Source organism: Fulmarus glacialis, unplaced genomic scaffold (genome assembly GCF_000690835.1).
Source record: "Fulmarus glacialis isolate BGI_N327 unplaced genomic scaffold, ASM69083v1 scaffold5919, whole genome shotgun sequence".
Classification (NCBI taxonomy): domain Eukaryota; kingdom Metazoa; phylum Chordata; class Aves; order Procellariiformes; family Procellariidae; genus Fulmarus; species Fulmarus glacialis.
In genome coordinates this window covers 1-22,768 of record NW_009232499.1, presented here as the reverse complement: position 1 = coordinate 22,768, position 22,768 = coordinate 1, and the positions used below count along the sequence as shown (strand labels likewise).

The 22,768-nt window shown below is 42.7% G+C and overlaps 1 protein-coding gene across 1 annotated transcript; it reads left to right on the top strand.

Moving 5' to 3' along the window:
• Nucleotides 1-2,331: 2,331 nt before the first annotated feature.
• Nucleotides 2,332-6,254, top strand: LOC104071711 (chromosome unknown open reading frame, human C1orf131; the record flags this gene model as incomplete). Its single annotated transcript, XM_009584912.1, has 5 exons — nt 2,332-2,388; nt 3,505-3,600; nt 4,308-4,397; nt 5,402-5,451; nt 6,125-6,254. Coding segments are annotated over 5 exons (423 nt in total), but the record flags the coding sequence as incomplete, so codon positions are not given.
• Between the last annotated feature and the right edge of the window lie 16,514 nt (nt 6,255-22,768).

Genomic DNA, 22,768 nt, shown 5'->3' with positions numbered 1-22,768 from the left:
GGTGACAGTTAAAAACAACCAAAACCCTCTGCATGTTTGGGGTTTTTTTGCTATCTCCACAGTTGCCACCATAAATTGTGAGATACCTTCCATAATTCCCCTCCTCCCGTGCCTAGTTTCCTCCCTCTTGCTAATGCAGCTGCCTGTAAATCCGGGATGCTTGGGCGATCTGTCTGCTCAGCTTGATGGCATCCAGTCCTGCTGATTCCCAACAGGACTGCTGGCAGGGGCGGGCTGAAGCAGGGGTGGGGGCAGGAGTTGAAGACGCTTTTTTTCCAATTTCAGAGATCTCTGGATAAATATCCTGTATTTGAAATAGGTGTATCCCAACAAAATAAGTTGATCTGCAGATAGGACTGCCGATTCGGCAAGAAGTGAATGAAACAGAAAGCAAAGCATCTTGGACACTTCTCTGCCTAAGCATTTTGTGTGCTGCTCTATTCTTGCGAATAGGTGTGGATGTGAGGTGCCAAAGCTTCCTTCTTTTCTCTGGCATCACAGCAGCACTTGGCTGTTCACGAGCAACATGCATCTTGGAGGACCAGTGTTGGGTGGTCGATGGGGGAGGGCACAACAGCGTTAGATCTCAGTCCTCTGGTTTGGTTTGTGGGTGCTAAATTCCCTTGTGCTACCAAAAACTGTAGCTGATTGCTTCAACAGAGAGGCACGGATTAGGGCTTGGCTGGAAGCAGAGCTGCCTTCCATGGTGATGCTCGCTGGTTGGTCTCCAGATCTTATAGGTTCTCTGGTTGTTTTCTTTGAGTCGTGTTTATGGCCATAACATGAGATGCCCAATTCTAAAATAAGCTCTGATGGGCCAACACAGGGCTGTCTTGAATTCAGAGAGACTTACTGCTATCTGAGGTTTGAGTGCTTGGAATTGGGAAGTTCAAGAGACTGACCAAGCAATGGGTTGAATCCATACACTTTTGTGCTTTTTCCGGCATGTTTTACTCTGAAAATGATTTTTATTTTCTCCTGCTTTTTACAACTTACATTTTTCTGCCCAAAAAGACTGATGTTAGGCTTGTTAGTAAAATGCTCTGAAAATAACCAGGGTTTTTTTTTCTGGCTGAAATGGGCAATTTTCATATAGAAGCTTTTGCAGAGTTGAGAGAAGTTTGGGGTTGGCTCTGGTGGATGCAGAGGGAAGCCCTGATATAACCCTGGGACCTGAACCCATGACTCAACGTGACTTAACATCCTGGAGATGTGAAAAAGAAATGCGTTAAAAGCATTCGGGTTCAGTTTAAATACATATGTATTACTCCTGCTTCCTCAGAGGGGATAGAGTGCCCCTGAGAGTAAACAGGGAAAGACAAGGGGATGCTACTCTTGAACAGACCGCAGTTTCCCTGCCAGTGCCGCCTACCTGCATCAGCACGCTTGGGGTGGTTCAGCATGTCCTTCCCGAAATCAGGAGTCGGACGCAAACAAATAACCCTGGGAGATTTGTTGCTGCTCTGAAGTGTCCCATGTGGGACGCTCCCGTAGCGAGCAGGCGTGGAGTTCTCCCTGGGGATTTTGCGCTGCTTTTTTTTCCCTAGGATACAATCTGCGCCCCCTGGAGAGTTCCCCTCCAAACTGAGAACTGCTGATGGAAGGTCTCCCTGTAAATCACAGAGTAGAAAAAATACAGGTTTTGCTGATCTCGTTTTGAGCAAGTAGTTTTTCTAAACAGCGTTAAGTGGTGTCTGCCGTTTGCTGACAGTGCTTCCTTTGGAGCTGTTTCTCTTGCATTAGTTAAGCTGGATATGTGCACTAACATATGTCCATGCAGTTACAAATTAAGCTTGTTCTGCGTGTTGCCACCAGCTATCGGTACATGCAATATTACCACTGCGCTCTCTGTCTCAAAATGACTTAATGTTCGTGTCCTATCCTGCATTAGCAGTTTGGTATGGATTTGGAAATGGGAATATGCGTGATGCGTAGCTCACATGTGGTAGTTTTTCTGTTATAAAATGTAATTTATACTTGAAGGTATAAAAATTAATTGCAGCTATTAACATCTTTCTGAATTATGAAACTCCTTGTAAGTGTTAGCAGATGATCCAGGCAAGAAAAGGACAAAGCTATATGTACTGTGCTATAAATTATGCAAGGTTGTTCCAGTAAGACCCTATAATATCCACATATTAAAAATGCCATTGAGACTGTCTCTTTTAATAAATCCAGGTAATAAAGCTAGAAAAATATACTGCTGGAAAGCTGTATACTCTTCCCTACAACTGATTTTACATTTCACTGCTTTCCAAAAAACTATCACAGTCAGCATTTAAACTGGTGTTACTTGCTATATTAATTTGAAATGTTTTATTTTGTTTATAGACCAAAATATTGAATGAAGAGAAAAATGTGAATGAACAAGAATTTAACTTTGAAAAAGTAAGTCAGCAGGACCTATCTAATCTCACTATTTTAGTTTGCAGGTGTGTATATTTATATGCTTGGGAAAGCTACAGTGGGAAACGCTTCCAGAAAAGGTTCTCTCTTGTAGGTGAGGATTTTCTAATAAGTAATTTTGGCTGCATGCCATGCCAAAGGGGGAGCATGCTGGCTGTTGTCAACTGCTCTGTGTGAAGAGAGGCGTGTTACAACTCTATGGCCTTTCTTTCTGATCTTTTGGTGAGAATTTGAGGAGGATCACTGTATGTTAGCTGTGTAAAGCTATGTGAGTACCCATAATGTATAGCATAGCTCTTTCAGACCCATGGTGGTAATGTTGGATTTCTGATCTCACGTCGGGGAGGAGGGGGAAGCATATTGGCATCTATTTTGGAAACAGCAGATGACTTTTTTCCGTTTGGTTTTTTGTTCTCATCTGTTCTTATAGGAGCATAAGTAGCATTGGCCTTCTTAGATACTGATTCGTTTACAGATCTGTGCAAGTTGTTTGATATGCTTGATCTCTGCTCAGGGACATGCTGTGATCCAGTGAAGTCTCTCACTGGAGATTCTGTGTGGTGCTCTGTACTGCTGAGAACAGTGGGGATTTAACCACTGCCTTTAAAAAGATTACAAATTCGCCACTGGTTTTGCCAGGGTATTCTTGTATAGTGTCAACTATACATATGTGTGTAGTCAAACCACTTCACCATCTGTCCATCCATGTTTCTCAGTGGTTAAGTGCTCTGCAGCCAAGGAACGAAGACGCTCTGTAAACATTGGGTGCTGTGGGTAATGCATTTCGTTGTTCTTTGTGCAGCACGGCATGATTCATTTTTATACAGAGGAGATCCATTCCATGTCTTGTTTTCTGTGAAATGAGGAGGATCGAAAATTGTCCCCCTGGCAGTCCTTACCGTCCATAGATTAGATGGACAGTGGTTAACTGTTCTGCAGTACAGCTCCAAACTCAGTTAGTTTTGTTTTATAGCACCCTGATTTCAGGTATTAGCCAGGGTTTCTTTGGGAGTGTGACTTTGTTGTGGTCTGTCGAGTGTTATTTTACAACAGGCTGGACAAATTACAAAATGCTGGCAATTTTCTGTAATGCTCTAGGCTCGTCTGGAAGTGCACAAGTTTGGAATCACAGGCTACAAGAAGCAGGAACAACGCATATGGGAACAGGAGCGTGCTATCATGCTGGGAGCCAAGGTAATTGTCGCTTGGTTTGTGCTGGGTGGTCACCCAGCTGTTACAGTGCAGGAAAGCGGTAAAAAACACTGGGGGAGTTTGGCACTACTTTTTTAAAACACAAGATCTCCTGCCCTGACCCTTCTCCCACTTCATCCTTACTTTTACATTTTCTATTCTTGTCTGTTTTCTGTAGATGTTTGGGAAATTAGTATGATTGTGTTATCAGAGATGTTGTATAGATGAAATACGACTGATTGGGGTGGAAAACGACATTTACTAATTTTTAATCAGGCCATTCAAAACTAAATTGTTGGGGGGAGGGGCTTGCTTTTTAAAGCTTCACTCTACCAGGGAGTTAAAGACGGAGAAAACTTTTCAGTTTTATTTATCATCAGTATTGTGAAAGAAAAAAAAAATTTTGTAAGTCTTTTTTGGGGGGTGGGGAGGGGTATGGGTTTTCTTTCTAGCTCAGCGTGTATGTAGAAACCTTGTAGGACTGATATGGATCATAAACATCCCTCTCTACTGTCTCCACCAAGAGAGATAAGGTCTCTGTGTGTCCATCTTACATCTCTTAAGTCCCTTCCTCTCACTCAGAAGGAAATAAACCATTTCTAATGTTTCACCACCACTACCTGAAAAATACTGTCCATGCAAGAGTGTGAATATTTTTTGAACCTGTTTGAAAATTTCATCAGTGGTATCCCTCCCGATCTTTATTGCAGCCCCCCAAAAAGGAACATGTGAACTACAAGACTTACCAAGAGAAAATGAAGGAGAAAAAAACAACGAAGGATGATGACGATAAGGGAAAGGTTTGTGTGAAATTTTCTCTATATAAAGACAGGATGTAAGAGCTAGCCCAAGAGCCTGACAGATAACGCCTCAGGCACAGGAGGAGTGCCCGAACTTGACACCCGCTGCTCCCCATGGAGCGGGTTCCTGGCTCCAGCAGGACTAATCTCATCAGTAAAAGCTGGTTGTGTGCAGTATGAAGGGCACAGAGTTAGGCTTGTGTTGTGGTGGGTTTCACTGCCTTATCCTTTGAGGCTGATAGACTGATGACAAAATCAGCAGGTTTTTTTTTTCCTTGCCTTTTAAGGGAAGAAAAATGGCCTTCAATTAAAGTTTGTTGCATGTTGCCTAACCACAGAGAGCCGGATCTTCAGCTGGTTTTATATCAGCACAATTCCATCTAGGATCTTGCTCATTGTTTAAAGCCAGGGTGGCGTTCCTGTTGCATCCATCCTCCAGCACGGCCCATCTGGCTCCAAGCCTACTCCCCATGGAGTCTTCTCATGTAGGTGGGAGCAGGCTGCGGGGCGGCTAATTGCTCTATCAGCCTGTTTCCTGCCACCCTCTTTCCCAGGGGACCTACTTCTCCTCCTCTGTCATGTGGCACAAAGCACATCCAGTGCATGACCAGACATGGTTGAACCCTGTTATTTGACAGGTACGCTGTCAGGTGACTAGGCAGACCTGCCTGGTAGCAAGTCCATCTTTTGATCCAAGGACCTGTGACATGCCCAAGAAGCAAGCCTTTCTCCTCATGCGGCCGGATTTATGCCTCCTCACATAGCAGGGGCAGCGTGTTGGTCATGAGAGGGCTGTACTTCCCATAAGGTGACAGGAAGGGCTCTGGGCACTCCTAGCAGTGCCTCCGTAACGCGTTGCATCACTTGGCCTGTCAGAAGGTCTCCCAGGCTTTAAATGCCTGCTGCTCCATGAAGCAAAGGCTACCGCATGTTTTATGTGCAGATGGTTGTTTAGCCAAGATGCTCTGTTCATTTTCCATTAAAATATGTATCTTTAAAAACAGGAACATAAAGGTGATTCTCTTAAGAAGAAGAAGAAAGAACAGAAAGAGAGGTGAGCCATTTTTAACATGGTTAAAATTAACTTGCTTTTGTATAGCCTCCCCAGTGTCTTTCCCCTATGTAACCATGCACAGGCTTACACCAGAAGTCGTGCAGATCACAGTGGAAGGAACTTCTCCAACTACAGAAGAACTCAGTCACAGAATGGTGACATTGCTCTGTGTCTAACGGTTTCAGAGGCTTTAGTTACGCAGCTTAACTGAAAATATATCAATCCTGCCCCAACACGTCTAAGACTGCAGCTGGAGGTGAGATGGATGGAAATCCCTGTGTGCAGACCCAGGATATGCCACTTACTCAGAGCATTTGCCCTGAGAAATAATTTCTGCAGAACAGAAGCTACAGTACACAGAGGCTTGAAAGGTGAAGTGGCATTCTTAATCATAGTGTAGCAGGTTCACTGAAATGTACTCTTTATCTTCTTTCTCTATCCAGAAGTCTTTGTGTTTCTAAACTTTTAAAAATGTAAATCATTCTGTAATGTGCTGCAAATTTTTAATGGCTATGCAGGTAATAAATGTTCTGGGGTCATTACCTGCTATGATTTGATACTCCGTAATACCAAACACTGATTGCATAAATAGGTGACATTTTTCACCATATTAAACCTTTTCCTGAGTTTCTGTTGTTTCTCTTAATTCTTTTTTTATCTTTTCCTATTTCAGGAAGACCAAAAGGAAGAAATCGGTGCCTAGCATTTGGCCTGCAGGACAAGTTGGAAAATTCAGAGATGGGACCCTGATTCTGCAAAGCTATGACATAAAGAAAATAAAATCATCTAAAGTTATCAAATGAACTTACAATACAGAGTGAAACGGACAATACGCGTAAGATAGAATTCATGTTGCTACCAACACAGACTTACAGAGCCTCTCGCCTTCCCAATGTATCTTTTTTTTTTTACCTTATTTGTTGTTGCAGGATTTTCTGTATTCCATTCTGCCTTGGGAAGAAGATGAGAATTTGCCATTTTATAAATAAAAATAAGACTTTTTATTAAGAATGTTACACAGGCTATTTTTATTAGTCAGTAAGTGCTAAAGAAAGCATTTCGCTTTCTAGAATCAGCTTATTGGCTATAAGTAAAATATAAGTAAAATATATAGCTCTTTGTTTTCATCTGGAAGGAATATGGAAAAATTGCTTGAACCTGAAGTAGGTATTCTCAAACATTTGTCGGGCATACATCTGTTTCTATATCTTTATGAGTTGTTAGTGGATAATGGAATTGCACAACAGTTTTCCTGTCCAGCAAAACCTCTTAAGGTTTCAAAATTATCTGCTTTGGAATGAAAAAGAGATTTTTCTGAAGTTTTGTCCCAGGTAAGAGTTACAGACTCAACTTGTATATCTCTGCAGAGATCTCCAAATAAGCACTGTTTCAAATGGTGGTTTGGTTGGTTCGTTTTTAAAAATAAAACCATGTAAGACTGAGCCAAATGAGGCATAGACACTCCATAGCTACTGGTTGTTCATGGTTAACTCATATTTGTTTTGATCAGTGTTCCCATGCCTCATAAGGCTTTTCTATCAAATCTTTGTCAAAACTGAAGTTTTAGTGCTGTTTGGATTTCAGCAATTTGGTGTTTCTGAAAGAACAGTTTTGTCCTCTGTGGCTAAGTATTTTTTTGTTTTTAAGGTTGTGTTGCCATTAGAAATGGCAATGGTTAGTAACCTTCCAAAATGTCCTCTCTGTTCTAGCTCAAGCTAAAGAAACTTGAATACTTTAGGGGGAGGCAAAAATAAGGTTAACTGTTAAATGGCGGAGGAAAAACTTCATGCTGTATTGTTTATATGTGAGGTTATCTGGAGCTTGTGTGAACAGCTCTGGCAGTGAAGCAGGTGTATACGAGAAGGAAAACAGCCCTTACTGGAGAAACTTCTTCTAGGTGTATTGGCGAAATTCAGCGTACCCCTGCGGGCTGGGGAAAGCGAAGCACGCTTCCTGGCTGCCGCCTGGGAGCCTGGGTACCGTGATCTCTAACTCTGAGCGAGCAGCGAGGTCTGCGTCAGCTTGCAGGTAGCAACAAGAACAGCAGCGTAGTCCTCTCCCCAAACAGCAGCATTGGAGGCTGCCCCCTTTGCAGGATAGGGAAGTGTTCTGGGGTGGGGAGGGCCACACCACAGAAAGGGATGCTTTCTGGCGTGCTCCTTCCACCTTACTTTCAGGTCCTGGAGAAGTGCCCTGCCAGCAGAGAGAGGACTAAGAGGAGGCAGAGGGCCCGGAGGAAAGGAGAACCAGGTAAAAAGCGGAAGGGAGTGTTTCTGGAGCCATGTGGGAAGAAGAGGGGTGTGCAGAGTTGGGTTGCTAAATACTGTTATCACATTTCATAATTGCATAATTCAATTTCTTCTTATCCATTATTGCTTGCAGATTCAAACCAGAATTAACAATCCTGTCTGTTTACAGACTTAGAGAAATGTCAAATCACGATTGCGTGTGGAGGTGTAATCACAAGCAGAATTGAGCATCAAGACTTGTTGAGGCAACAGATGGGCTTGGATGTTGTGGGATAACCTGTATTTTTAATTCCTAGGTTAATCCTTGAGCTTGGTTTTTCACTGCTCAATTCTAGATAAAGTTTTGTTCAGCTGGCTTTGGGTATAATGTATGTGGGAGTTTATGTCCTCAATCAGCTTTGGTAATTTGAAGGGTTCACTTTCCACCTCCACAACTCCCAAAAGCTATTTAGGAGTGAAACTTGGTCAGAATGGAGTGTCTAATTTTTGCAGTCCTGATCTCAAGCTTGTAAGCTCTGTTAAAGAAGAGTGAAAAAAAGTTCTTAAAATAAAAAGTTGAAAACTGAAATGCCAGGCTGACAGTGGAACATGAAAGCTTGGGAGAAAAAAAAACAAAAATAAAAGCTTATTAAAAATTTTGCATTTTCTCGTGTGTACACATTGTGAAAAGTTTCTGTTATATGGCGATAGGTTGCTTTTTTATATCAAATCCCCAAGGTGATTTGAGCTGGCCGTGCTACATCCTTGTAGGATGCGGTTCTCAGGTAAACGTGGTACCTTCAGTCCTATTTTGTTACTAGATGCATTAACAAAGATGATAACAACCACAATCTGGCAAACAAAACTGTTGAGAACCTGTTACGCACCTAGTGTTTCTCCTGACTGGCGTGTGTTATTAATTAACAGTATGTAAGTGTATGTTAAGGCAGCAAGCTGTGTTGCTTTTGGAGCAGGTACTGATACATGAAATCCAGTGTTGACTGAGTAACTGACTAATTATGGGCAAGGGAAAGCAGGGACCATCTTATTTTGCCCTCTACCTGCAGTCAAATAGAGGAATGAGGGATAAAGGAAGATGCAAGGATTTCTCCTTATCTACTCTCTTTCGCATGCCTTTTCCTGTCACAGTTAGCTTTATTCTCATTTCCCCATATGCTAAAACCATTGTAATTATCTTTCCTCCCAGTCAAACCTTTTGCCATGGAAGAGTTGACAATAAGTTGTTGTCTCTTGCAGGGGGGAAAGAAAAAAAAGGCCATGACAGATGGCGTGTCCACACTCTTGTCTGTACTTACTCCTGATTGTTTTAACCGAGTTCTTTTTCTTACCCTGGCGCTGCTGTTAGTGTGTCGGCATGCTTTATTCTGCTTTATTAACAGACATTTATGAAGGTCGCATAGCTTCGGTGAGTGCCTTTTTGCAGGGGCTAAGTGTGCTGCCTCTGTAGCGTTGCTCAGTCCCCCACAAGGCGTCTGCTTGATAGGTGTGCAGCTCCAAGATGATAATGGCATTTTAAAACACCTCACAAACTTTTGTCTTTCCTGCCTTGACAAGCTTTCTGCCCAGTCTGACTTTTACACTTACTCAAAGGTCTTTCCAATCGGATCCTACTGGTGTCACAGTTATTTCCAGGCTCTGCTTACTCCGCTGTCAGAAATTTATGGAGAAATCACCCAAAGTGTCTAAAATGGGCTGGAGCTAAATAACACATCCCCAGGTACTCTATCACCAACGTGAGCCGGAGCTAATGGAGTGGTGCTCGGAGAGAGAAGTGTTTCATGCACTGAATCCAGGGTATGTCTGAAGTTGAGGCACAGATGGTTGCTCTGAGGGAGGACTCTTGGCTTTCTCCAGCTACCGGGTTATTCTTGACTGTGGTAACAAAGCAGGTATCAACAGTTAGAGTTAGGTGTGCATCCTGCGCGAGTGCCTCATCTACATTATGATATCCTATTTTTTAGAATAATTTGTAATAAACAGAATACTGATGCTGAATTTGTTGGCAATGTTATAAGAATTTATTTAGAAACTGTTAAACAGCATAAACTCATATGTCAGGTTTTCCAAAAGGGTAATAATAATAATAATAATAATAATACACAAAGTTTTTAGTCGGACCAAAAGACAAAAAGCAGATTGTTTCCAATTCAAAAAATACAAACATTTGCTACAGGTACAAAATTATAAAAAGTTTGTATTTTCCTCTTGATCTGGTGACAGACACATACAGCAGAGATGTATATTTCACCAGCTCCAAATTCATATAAGCTATGGGAAATGATGATAAAGAAAAAAATGTCGTGGTTAAGAAGAAAACACAGAAACAATTTCTTGTCTTTCATTTAACCAGAAGTGAACACCGTTATCTTATTCCTTTGCACTTTTTTGGTTGCCAACATTTAAATTAGTGTTATTCATGCTTCATATAACAATCAGAAATAACAGCAGGTTTACCTCATGCATTTATTTTTAATATTCATCACATAATGTCTTCTCACCATGCTACCTAGAAAGGTTAGTGTTTTTATTGACAACATTTAAGGGAGGTGGAGGATGAAGGAATGCAATCAGGATCCAGGAATATTTCTATCTACTGCTTCACAAGAAAATGTTAGAAATCCTCCAATTAGCATAAAAAATAATTTTGTACTTAATTCTGCTTGGATCTGTTTGCAATAACAAATGTAACAAAAGGTTGCTTAACAGAAGGGGAAAATGCTGCTGAGTGCCTCTGTCAGTAAAACGCACGTCTACCTCCTGTATTGTGCAAAGATGCAGGAGCCCCGCACATCTCGTCTCTGTGGCTTCCATATGGGCTTCTGCATGTAAGGAGACCAAGTGCGTTTCATTTATGATGGATTTGTGCTTCAGGCTGCCGCTTCAGCCAGTTGTGTGTGTGCAGCGTTCAGTAGCGCTGGGCAGAGGAATCACCAGAAATGTTGTCAGTAAAAACTAGAAGCAGCTCACTTTTTTTAAAAAAAAAAAAAAAAAAAAAAAGACTCTCCATCTTTGTTTGGTAATTTTCAGTGACAAGTGCCCTTTACACTTGCAATGTGGTTGATTTGTTACCATAACCTGTTGAAGGACTTGAAACTGTAATCTCCCTTCCAAAGTTGATCTAGCCAAGATGCTTGGGGTTTTCATATTATCTTGCCTGGTTCAAAGTTGAATTCTTGACTTTGCTATTTAAGCAGAATGCTGCAAAGCTGGTAAGGCCTGAGATTAGGTCTAACAACTCTCTTTCCTCATCTTTCTGTTTGTGAGCAAAGGATGTACTAGATGGCACCAGAAGACTGCTGTTACCAGGTTGTTAGTACTGTGCAACCCTTCTCACAGGAACGGGTAATCTGAATTGTGGTCCAAAAATGCACCACCTCTTGTTGGCAGTCGCAAACACAGTATTTTTCATATGGTGGTAGTGGCAGCTTAGTCTTGATCTCATCTCTTACCTTATTTAAGACATATTATTATGGAAGAAAAAAAAGCTGCATCTCACATTTCTTCTTGCTCTAGAACAACTCAGGAACCAGAGTATTGGGTGCTCTCTGCCATCTTTACTAACTACACTTTGGGAAAAAAAAAAAAAAACAATAAAAATAAAAGCTTACACAGCACTACGACAGAACTGTATCACCAGCCAAGAACAAACTACGGCAATACACTATCATGGCATTATTTACAACACGATGGAACATTATGCATATAATAAATTACATTTCATACTTTTCCTCTTAAACTCTGATATATGTAAGCTCATGCTTTTTTCATTTTATTTATTTTGTTCAGTCCAATATATTTTCCTCTATGTATCTTAACTGAATAGGCAAGTATAGGAGGTGACAATGCTGTTTGCCTATCTTTTCTATGTTTTTAGAAGCCAAATTGCTTTCCAAGTTCATGATACATTACAGTATGCTGCTGTCCTCACTGATATTTATTTTATAGCACGTACCTTTCCACAGCAGAAGTAGTAAGGGATTGTCAACTAGGCCTGTGCTCATATTGACATTGTTATAAGAGATCTTGTGAGCTCTTTTTGAGTTGATGAGGGAAAAGAAGGGATTGGAAGCTGTGTAGCATTGCATGCCTTGGGAAATCTGGTAATGCTCCTGATGGCACAATTCTTCTGTTTGTACCCACTAAACATAACAGGGAAATCTGCAGAGGAAAGAGCCAGGAAGAAGGCTCACAAAGGCTAAGGTTGGGATTCACATCGGTAGATGAAAACTAAGAGTCCCTTGTTGCTCTGCAGGACAGAAAGCTTGCCTGCTGTATTTATTTAGCAGCTGTGCAAAGGTTCCAAATTGGTGTATGCAGAAGTCAAGCTTTGCTATGTTTATTAGAGGAGGGCTTGCTTGTTGGTTTGTTTTTTTTTTTAAAAAACATAAGGTCAATTTACAGCTGCCTTGTGTGGGCTCTGTACCATAGTGGATGGGATTCATCCCAGTGCAAAAGGCTCTGCTCTCCTGCTTATAAGGAGCAGCCTGGCCTCTAAGAGCAGAAGAGTCCCACGAAAGGCAGGTCTCTGCAGGTCCAGGTGCCGGAGGAGCTTGGAGTCCCAGAGAGCTGCACAAATACCCCAAGGAATCAAAAGGAAGCAAGAACATGAAAGTGGTCCCCTTGGCTATCATCTATGCTACTCTTCAGCCTCCTGGGTTCTCCCTGGACAGTCAGCAACACAGTTTCTGCAAGGACTATAGTACTAAAGGCTGACTCTCCCCTAAAGAAGGTATTTGGAAGAAACAAAAACTGGTATAAGAGATGCTGTAGATGAAGAACATGCGAGCTGCTGGGTTTATACGAGATGGACCTGAGGGAAGTTACCTGCAGAGAAGCGAACTACCGCCAGCCTGAGCAGAGAGGTGGAAGTGCCCCACTTCCTCCCACTTGATGCTGTTCTGCAAAGGGAAAATTCTGCTCTGCCTATGTTCAGACGGCCACTGCCATCTGGATGCCCTGCATAAATATTCACGTGTGGAATAATTAGTTTCCTAGTGTAATTCTAGCTACTTAAGCATTATTTCTGTTAATCAAACTACCAAAATGTATCCAGCTGAAGCCATGAGACTACGCTCTATTGGGGTAATTGTTTATTGCTATGGGCCATGCCAAACCCAAGTCCTTGAATGTGTACACAACCAACACATACAACCACTTTGTTTAGTTTTTGACCTAAGCTAAATTAGTCTTACTGATGTAGGTTACCTACTTCTAACTGTATTCCTTTTACTTTATTTGCATTTCCGCTAGGTTAAAAGGAGATTGTAATGGTAGCTAGTCTGTACCCTACTTTTATCAATGTTAGAATGTGTAGAGGATAACAAACGAGCTTCTCTACAGCTCTGAAGCATGTCCCTACCCAATGTCCATATTTCCATTAGAAATTAGTAACCTGTATCACTCACTGTGCTTTCCCCAAGGTATAACACACCAGGAACCGATACCAAAGCAACTACGAAAACCAAAACCGAAGTGCAAACACTTCTAAAACCCATTCAGAATTAATTTAAAACATCTGGCAATGGTTGAAGGTTGGAAAGATGTAAGTTCATTTGAGTTTCCTTCACAGAAGTTGGGAGTAAAGACAAAGGTTCAGTCCCAAAACAAACAACGCCCTTTTGTTTTTAATACAAGTGAAAGTGGAGTGCCTTCTGTATTAAAATTATCACGGGATGTTTCCCAATATAAAAAACTATGTGCAACTTATGTACAGTATTCCATACACTGCTCTGACTGGCAATACCCAAAGCCAATGCTATGATGACAACTGTTAGGTTCATAGAGGAGCACACTCAAGAGGAAATTTGGGGTCCGGTAGCGTTCTAGCTGAGGTAGGTTAAAACAGACCCGCTAATTAGAAAATCCTGCACGAGTTCATACGGTATTAAATGAAACTGAAAATTATAACACAGTTGGTCTCTGCTATTCTTTAAGAATATTCTTTAAGATGAGCGTAGCACAGTTATTCCAATGTCTATGAGTTTACTAATACAATCCGTTCCAGACTTGGAAGAAAGTACTGTTGCTTTCCTGCTTAAAAGCTTATGTCACTTTTTCCCATCGTTGGTTTTATTTCCTATTTCAGTCTTGACATCACTGAAGGTGCACTGCTGTTCTGCAGGAGAGGCGGGCTACAGGATGCTTGGCTGGTTACAGGCAGCATGATGGCAGACTGCTTTTTGTCTGTGCAATAGCCTGGGACTGTTTCATTCGGGGCTGCCTCCCCCTCCCCACAATAGCTGCGAGATGGGACGACCCCAGGGAGGATCCTGGCTGCTCCGCCACAGGGAAGCCTTGCCATCGCTCAGCACTACCTGAGTGATGCGCTCCGGCCAGAGACCAGAAATGGACCTGCAGCAGGATGCCTGGGGGCTGGCAGGCTGCCCGAAGGCAGGCCTAGGCTGTTTGTCCTGTGGCTGTGGTTTAATACAAGGCAGTAAGCTGGATTTTGGTTAGAATATTTGTTTTCAGGTTTAATAGTTACACGTCTGATAACAATATGTGTGTGCGTATATGTATGCTTGGAGAGGAAAATTTGTATAAGCAACAGGATTTAAAAAAAGGAAATAGTACATCGATGGGACTTAAGAGTTCATGCTTTTCTTGTTTGATAGCACCACACTTACGTAGGATTAGAGTGACAGAGTCCAAGATGTCATGGGCTCACACAGTCTGCTGCATCTTGTCCTTACGCATTGCCGCTGTACACACACACACTTGCATACGTGAACTGGGTTCACAAGAAAAGAAGCACACACACAAATCAATGTGTTTTCTGACAACAGCACGCAGGTGACAGTGCACGGCTGTGGGAAAAGTTCCCTGCCAGTCAGACTCCAGTTCTCATGGGCAGCACCTGAAATGGCTGCTTGTTTTCATGGGAGATGCCAGACTCAGTAAATCTTACAAAAGATTTATGTCCCAATCCAGAAAAAATCTTGGGGATGGATTTCACATCAATGCTGTGAATCACTCTCACTCAAGTGCTTCATTAGGATCAAGACATTAATTAGCTCACACTAATCTAATAGAAAATTAAGGCTCTCGATCTCAAAGCTACATTGGAACTACAGCTGCCCAGGGCTTATCAGGATTAAGGCTGGAAAGCAGCATTTCTCTACATGGGATACTTTGCATGTGCCATATTTAAATAAATCTCTTATCAATTCAATTCACAGGGATCTCCCCTGCACCATTTTTCAAGAGTTGTGCTGATAACCACAATCAGGTCTTCTGTATGTGATGTCTCCACAATCACACCTAAGTGACAAACACTAAAATGTATCAAGGATATTTTTCGCTCTACTTTTCATATCTGAATTCTGCATGTATCATGGTGTTAGCTAAAATGAGCGCAACTATTACATGGCAGTGTTTGGAAACCAATCTTATTCTCATTGAAGATAATGAGGTAAGTTCTGCCACTGAATTCTAAGGGAACGTTATCCCATAGCTTACTGCAGTCTAGAGCCAGAAGGAATAATTAACGGTCATTTGAGCCCCTGAATGTAATGGACAACCAGGATTCTTGAGCACACAGCCTCCACTTCAGCTGTCAAAACATATGCTTTCTTGATTTAAGGACTTCAGGTGGCAAGGGAATCCAGTTCACCTACTGTTAAATTGCTCCAACAGCTGAGTCCCTCAGTCTGAGTCTTACCCATTTTTTCCAGCATCCCTAATATCTTTTAAGCACAAATCCAGCCATGAGAGAGAAAATACACTCATTTAACATTTTGCTTTAGAAATGTATGTGTGTGTGTGTGCACGTGTGTACATACGTATGCAATGCAGTGTAGATATGTTCAGGTACCCATCTGCAATCGAGTGCCAGTTCAGTGGGTGTGCTTGCTATGGCTGTTAAATTAAGAATGGAGTGGGATAGCTGTAACCAGCGGATTATTCAGTAAGCAACATGCTGTACAATGTTTAAGTCAGGGAAGAGAATGCTTTTTTACTGACTTACTGAAAAGTGCCAGATCACACCAAGAAAGCTTACAGAAGCCAGGGTCAGGCAGGGGCTTCATTAGTTGTTGGGCAACTTGGGCTGTTTTACACATTGTGGCACCTCCAGTCCCGTGTGCAGGGTCACCTGCACAAAGAAGAAATAACACGTAGATTCAAAACTGGGACATCCTCAGCAGAAAGCATTCGTGAAGGCCAAGAGAAAGTAAATGACAGGGGAAGGGCTGTGGGGCTTCAGGTCCAGGTTTAAGTTATCAAGAATATTAATGGAGATGATATTGAGCCCTGGAAACAAACAAGTCTCCTTCCCCCTTCCCTCCTGAACACCTTGGGGTCTAGAAGCCAGGTGTCCGTATCTCTTCCCAAAATCCAGCCACCAGTTGTAGGTCTCCAGCAGTGCTGCTTGTTAGACACAAGGTGGACGGCGTCTGTGTGTGAGGGACCCCGAGTACTTCAGGACAGGGATCACACAGTGGAGCCCATGTACTAAATATAAAAAAATCCTTTTATCTTTGCTGTCCTGGCAGGACAGAGCACAGGACATTTTAGTGCTCCTTCTATAACCTGACATCTCTACAAGGCCAGGGTTCCCACACAGAGGTACCAGGGCACCGTTCAACAGCAAACACAAGCTTAGCCTTAGAGTTACCCCCCGCCCCCTTGTCAGCCACGCTCTGCCTTAACTCAGTTGTGGTAAGAAATGTACGCCAGGTACTTAAAAGATGTAAGTAGCTAAAACTGAAGGTAGGTTGTGAGTAAACATCTGTGTTGAATGTAGCAGTGAGGTGCCCAGAGAAGTGCCTGTGTCTTCCATGTTGGTGCATCAAATACAATAAAGCTACGAAATCTTCTCGAAAGATTTGGATGCCATCAGTAACGAATGCTAAATGTTCATGTACTAATAAGGCCATGTGAGGTTCCTGGTTTCAGTTTGGGTGTTTTAAATGATGAGTGTTCCACCCTGGCTGCATTGGTCCTGCCTGACCTATGCTGACCTCCTTCAGTCCTCAGGCTCCTGAGTGTTTCTATAGGTTCTCCCTTACACTACGTCCTGTTTCTAGCTATATGCAGTAGTCTTGAAGTAAAAATGCATTATATTTAAAGAGGGTTCCTCCAAGAGGAGACCCTCTTGAGAAGAGAGAGCAATCTCCAAAATTGGAATGATACGCTGACTGGGTCTTCTCTGTTGCACTAATTCTCTGACCTACATTGTCTTTGCTCTCCTTACCACTGTGCTGCTCTCATTTCTGTCTCTTGCCAATGTTAACGATCTCCAAACATAAGACCTAAGAGGAATTAGGATACTCATGTTTTTTAGTCAAAGCCTTAGCACCGCTGCTTTCCAAGTGGAGCGTTGCAGCAAAGTAAGTGTAGGAATTTGTGTGTGCAGGTACTTTTACTTGTTTTTACAGCATTACTCCTCACATCTGTGAGGCAAGGCAAAAGGTCAAGTGCAGTTTTCCAAAAAGTGTTAATAGCCCAGGTGTCAGTCTGAGAAGGAAAGAGCCCCTACCCATACTAACTACCTATAGATGCCACTATCCGCCCCAGCAGCAATGGCCGGTACCATACATCCTCCTTTAGATGAGAAGGGTGAGTGGGACTGAACTGCAGAACACTTACCTGGACGTTTCGGTTGAGGCTCAGTGCAGGCATGAAGACACCCTCGACGTTTTCAAACGCTGGTGGCCCTTGCTGCTGCCCATTTATGTAAAAGGTCAGGTTGTGCTTGTTCAGATCCAGGAGAACGCCAACGGTGGCACCTTTAGAAACTCCTCCTTCAGTCCTAGGGTACAAAAGGACCACGCTGTTGGGGAAGGCAGAGTGCTACGCCGCCGCTGCTCTCTCTAGGACACGGCAGTCTTACTAAGCAAAGGGAGAGTGGAGCAGCACGGTGAAAGATTGACCCTGCCGCATTTGGCAATGACTGACCCACACCTTTATCTGAAGCTTCATTCATAGGAGCTTAATGGGAGGATCCTAAAGAGAAATCAGGTCCATCTCTCCTCCAACTGCAATCTAAGAGCTGAAAATGGGGTCCAGCGCTAACAGGTCCCCTTGGCTGATGAGAGACGGGGAGGTGAGCAGGTCAGGTCAGTGCTGAGCAGGCGGGACAGGAGTCCTGGAGACACGGCTCCTCAGAGCATCCCTGCCATAGTGATGTGATGCACAGCGGGGAATGCAAAAGCAGAAAGCTGGTTTCCTAGGCATTCATTTCTGTTAGCAGGCTGCCTGCTAACAGCTCGAGACTCAGACTTCCAGTTTGAGTACTCACCTTGGCATCCCCTAAGGGGACCCAGCTTTCCAGAGACCAGGAAGCCAGCACAGGTACAACAGATAGTGGGTTTGGGGAGGAAGGGAAGGTGGGGTTGGTTAGGGAATAGCGTACTGACAAGGTGCTCAGCTATAGGGCTGGGAGCTGTTTCAAGTGTGCAGGCATGGTTACTAATACCAGTGATAATTGGTTGTGTCAGGAGCAGCTGCTGAGAGCTACCGTGGTATCGGAGCTTGCCAGGACAGACTCAGCCAGCCATTACACGCTTCAGCAACTTGACATTAATGCACTTTGATTTGGGGGTTAGTCAAACCCAGTATTACTTTGAAGAGCACTGAACAAAAAAGATCTACTAGATATGCAGATTGGCCACAGGCACTGTTACTCTGCTAATATCTCGGGGGCTCTGCCATGGATTTACAGCCTGACACAATTTGTTCAGGGTAAATCAGATTTCAAATAATTTGCAGTAGGAAAGGAAGCAGCTGTCTTTTGTCCCACGCACTCCTCCCAGGCACACAACACTCACAAGATTAATGCAATTTTAACATAAAATTTATCACAATAGGTAGGGAAAACATCAAGAAAAAGGAGGGGGCGGGGGATCAAAATATGATTAGGAAGAATATGGTGCGGGGTAAGAAATTTTCATCTTGCCCACTAGGTGTCACACATTGGTTTCCTTTAGACTAAATGTGGCACATGGCATTTCCTCTGAAGGTAAAGGGAGTTTTATCTCTGGCGTAATAGTATAGAATACTATTCCAACTTCTCGATTTAAAGCTCTTCAAACAATAACAGTATAGCTGAGAATCACGAATTGGCTCTGAGATGTGTTAGATTTCAAACTTTACCGTTCTCAGGTTACTTTTATTTGCTTTCTGATCCTATAAGCATTAATGTTTCTCTTTGAGCTATTCTCCAAAACCATAAAGTAAATTATTTTCCAGCAAGAGTTAAGATGCTTACCTATCCTCAGTATCTCAGTATCTAGACTGTTTTTATTAAAAGCACTCAATCATAAAACTCACGATGAGATTGTGGGAAGCAGCAGTACTACGATCTAGAGCTATTTACAAATAGATTCCATTATTTTTTTCTCTGTTTAGGAGCAGCTTTGATTGTAGGGCACCATGTTTTATATCCTGCAGTGTTTTAAAATAGATTTTATGGCATCCTTTTAAATGGCATTGATTCTCTTAGGGAAACAGAAACAGCAACTTTGCCTTTTTGAGATTATTATGCTCTTTCCTATATGATAAGCTAATTTGCTTCTTGTGGGCTAATTAGCTGTGTGCTGCACAGTGACATTGAGTGACTCCTTGGCAGCCCCTGGGGACAGCCCGGCTGAAGAGGAGAGAGATGCTGCCTGCAGAGCCCAGCCGAGGCGAGTGCAGGACCCAGCTCAGGCCCCTCCGGGAGCCACAGGGGCAGAGCAGAGGGATGGGGACCCTCTCCCTCCCTTGCTGCCACAAGTCTTGCAGGACTTCAGCAGGTAGATTGCCCCGTTCCTCGGCCACCACCTCCCCACAGTGAGCAACCAGCTCTGGCAGGACGAAGCCAGGGCAAAGGCAAGCAGGGGCACTTTGCCGTGCTGCTACCAGGGAGGCTGGACTTCTTCTGAGGCTGAGACTGAACAGCTGCTCTTCTCGAGCATCCCATGATTTCCTTGGGAACAGTACTTGGAGGACTCCAGAGCTTTTTGGACTACTGTCATGGTCACTTCCTTTAGGAGGAGAGGTGGGAGAGTCAAAGTTTCATGAGCAAACTTATGCAAAGCATTTCCTCACTCTTCTGTACATCATTTAGACAGTATTACAGGACAATTTTTCTAATAAATGCTTTAGCTGCAATAAAAGAAGCCAGCTAGCTCAAGAGACTCAAGCTGATGTTGCTCTCTCCTGGTACCCTTCTGTGGCAGCGTGTAAAAAAGCTGCTGCTTTACTGTAATGCATTTTTTAAACTACTTAATGACAGTTATACCATAGGCCCCTAGTAATCTGCAGGCCATGTAAAAGGGAAATACAACTGTTTGTTTGTTACAATACTTCTTCAATAAATACTCAGCATTCATTAAATGATAATCCAGTTTTGAAGATATGCACCACTCTCTCATTATTTCAAGTAAATCCCACTTCTCACACCTCTCTTCTCACAGTCCTGCACATTTTTATTTCTATTTATTACCGTGTGCAACGGTAAGTCCTGAGTGTGGAAGTGCTGTGCAGAAGCCTGGAAGGTCGGAGTACAGACAGGAGAATTTGGCTGCCATGAAAAATGCCATTGCCTGGGGCAGTGGAGGCTGTTATTCTAAGATGCTTTCAGCAGCAGCTTGGACAATGTGCAGAATAGGACTGCATGGATTGGCTTGAGGAATTACTGAAAAATAAAGCTTAACAATTTGTGAATGCTTTAATAAACTGAAGAATTAGTTTAACTCTCCGTTAACAGTATTTTAATCACGAGCTTTACAGTATCTTAACAACTTTACCATGTCTGTTGTCAAGGACAGTATTTTTCATTCAATTATAACATTTTTGTGTGACAAAAACCTAGTCTTGAGATCTCTGAAGTCAGTGAAGAGACTCTCCTGATCGCAGGGGGCTTTAAGATTACACTCCAAATTCTCTAGATTTTGACTTCCCACTGTCTTTCAGCATAAAACATTTCAATGCGATTTCCGTCTCTTTCTTTACATAACCATGTAGTGGCTAGAGAATAGCCTGTAGCACCAGGTACTCCTGCTCTTGTGAACTTTGCCAAGGAACGGATCTATTGCAATGAATGCCGGTGTCTCTTAGCAACGGGCATACATCATCTCTGGTGTGAACTGATTACTTCCAGGAACAACGAGGCTGAAAGGTACCTCACAAAGCCATATCCCAGCCCTAAAGTGTTTTCTTAACCCGTTTGCTCAACCTGTTCTCAAAGGTTCCCTCTGGTTTTGATAGCATTAGAGTCTTCTGTTCATGCCTCTTCTAGCATTACAGAAGTCATGCTAGTTTTTAAGGATGTAGACAGGTCCAATTTTGCATGCCGTGAGTAAAAGGAACAGGAAAGTACTCTAAACATGACAGGTCCCGTGAATAGGTCTTTGAAGCTCCACCTCAGCTTATCCTCGAAGCTAGTCATTTATTTACTGCCCTAATTTATTCTCATGAAGATTAGGAAGCATGAAATGATTACTAAGATGTAATCTCCATCACAATAACATCTGAGAGGCTAAAAGCTGACAATAAATTTCCTTTGGACTGTGATACTGTGCTGTCATGCTCTTGTCTCCAGTGGGGAAAAACAACTAGGCAGCAAGAACTGTTTCCACAAGACTATTACAGCTAATGAGTTAAAAAACTGACCTACTTGACTGCCACGGTTAAAAATATAATGCCTAGACCTAATTTCATTGAAGCGCATGTGATTTCGTAAGACTACATGCCCTTTACAAGTGTACTTCACTTGAACGGATATTCCATGGGTCTATCCATGCCTTGGATGTGCCTGCAAAGCCTTTGTGTTTTATCTAGTAAAAACTGGGAAACTATCATCAACAGAAAGCACTTTGTTCTCCTGTTTAAGCAGGATGATTGGAAATCCAAAGTGTTTCCATTGTTTGTGCTTCCCAGAAAAAACCTTTTGCTTAGCTCGTGTGTTGCTTGCCAGGCGGAGCATGCCAAGGACCAAATCCGTAAAATAGGTTTCTGGGACAGTAGTACACAGAATGGTTGCCAGCTGACCTTCAGCTAGGGCTGACCCTCTCATGGGACACGGAGAGGGAGCAGTGCAGTTCTGCTCTGGTGATACCCCAGGGAGCTTCAAGCGAAGTTGACCATGTTTCCCCTACACAGTCCACCATTATGTCAAGGAAACACAGCCCGCGGGACAGTAGTACACAGAATGGTTGCCAGCTTTTTTCCAGAAAACATAAGGTGTTTCACAGAGCATTAAAATTAATACAGCTTAACATTACTTCCGCCCTAAATCGAAACAAGATATTAAAGGGACAAGATATTAAAGAGAACCTTTTGATATATTTATTATACTGATGTTATTTTACTCTATATTGTCTTAGGACATGATCTAAGGTCTTTGGAGCCACGGAAAATATTCCAATTGACTTCAGATAGCTTTTGATCCAGCTACAAGGTTCTTCCACCTGTGTGTAATGAACTGCAAAATCAAACTATGCTTTGAACAAAAATTCCCAGCAATTGCAGTACACTCACTTAAAATACAAGTATGCTTTAAAGTATAAATGACTATTCAACAGGAGACATTACAACCAGCTTTAGGATACAGTGCATGCTGGCATGAACTTACCTCTTTAAGAAGATAATACCTGCATTTGAGCATTTTAAAAATCACTGCAAGCCTTTCTTTTAATCAGTTGGTATAACAGAAACAATACCTGAGCTAGTGAGTGTGGAAGACCTGCTGGGACAGTCAGTAGAAAACTAAATAGAAATTGATTCCTGCTCCGCCACAGACCTGCTACGTATCCTTGGTCAGTCACTTTATTTGTACATCAATCTCCCATCGTGATAGAGTAGGTATACAAATACACCATTTTCCAAAATAACCAAGGGATTTAGGATCCTGAATCACACTCTTCAGTGGAGATCTTCTCCAGGGTCTCAGTTCCCGTAGTACCCAGCTGACCTTCAGCTAGGGCTGACCCTCTCATGGGACACGGAGAGGGAGCAGTGCAGTTCTGCTCTGGTGATCCCCCAGGGAGCTTCAAGCGAAGTTGACCATGTCTCCCCTACACAGTCCACCATTACGTCAAGGAAACACAGCCCGCACTAGGCAGAAGTAACTATCATGAGCGCTG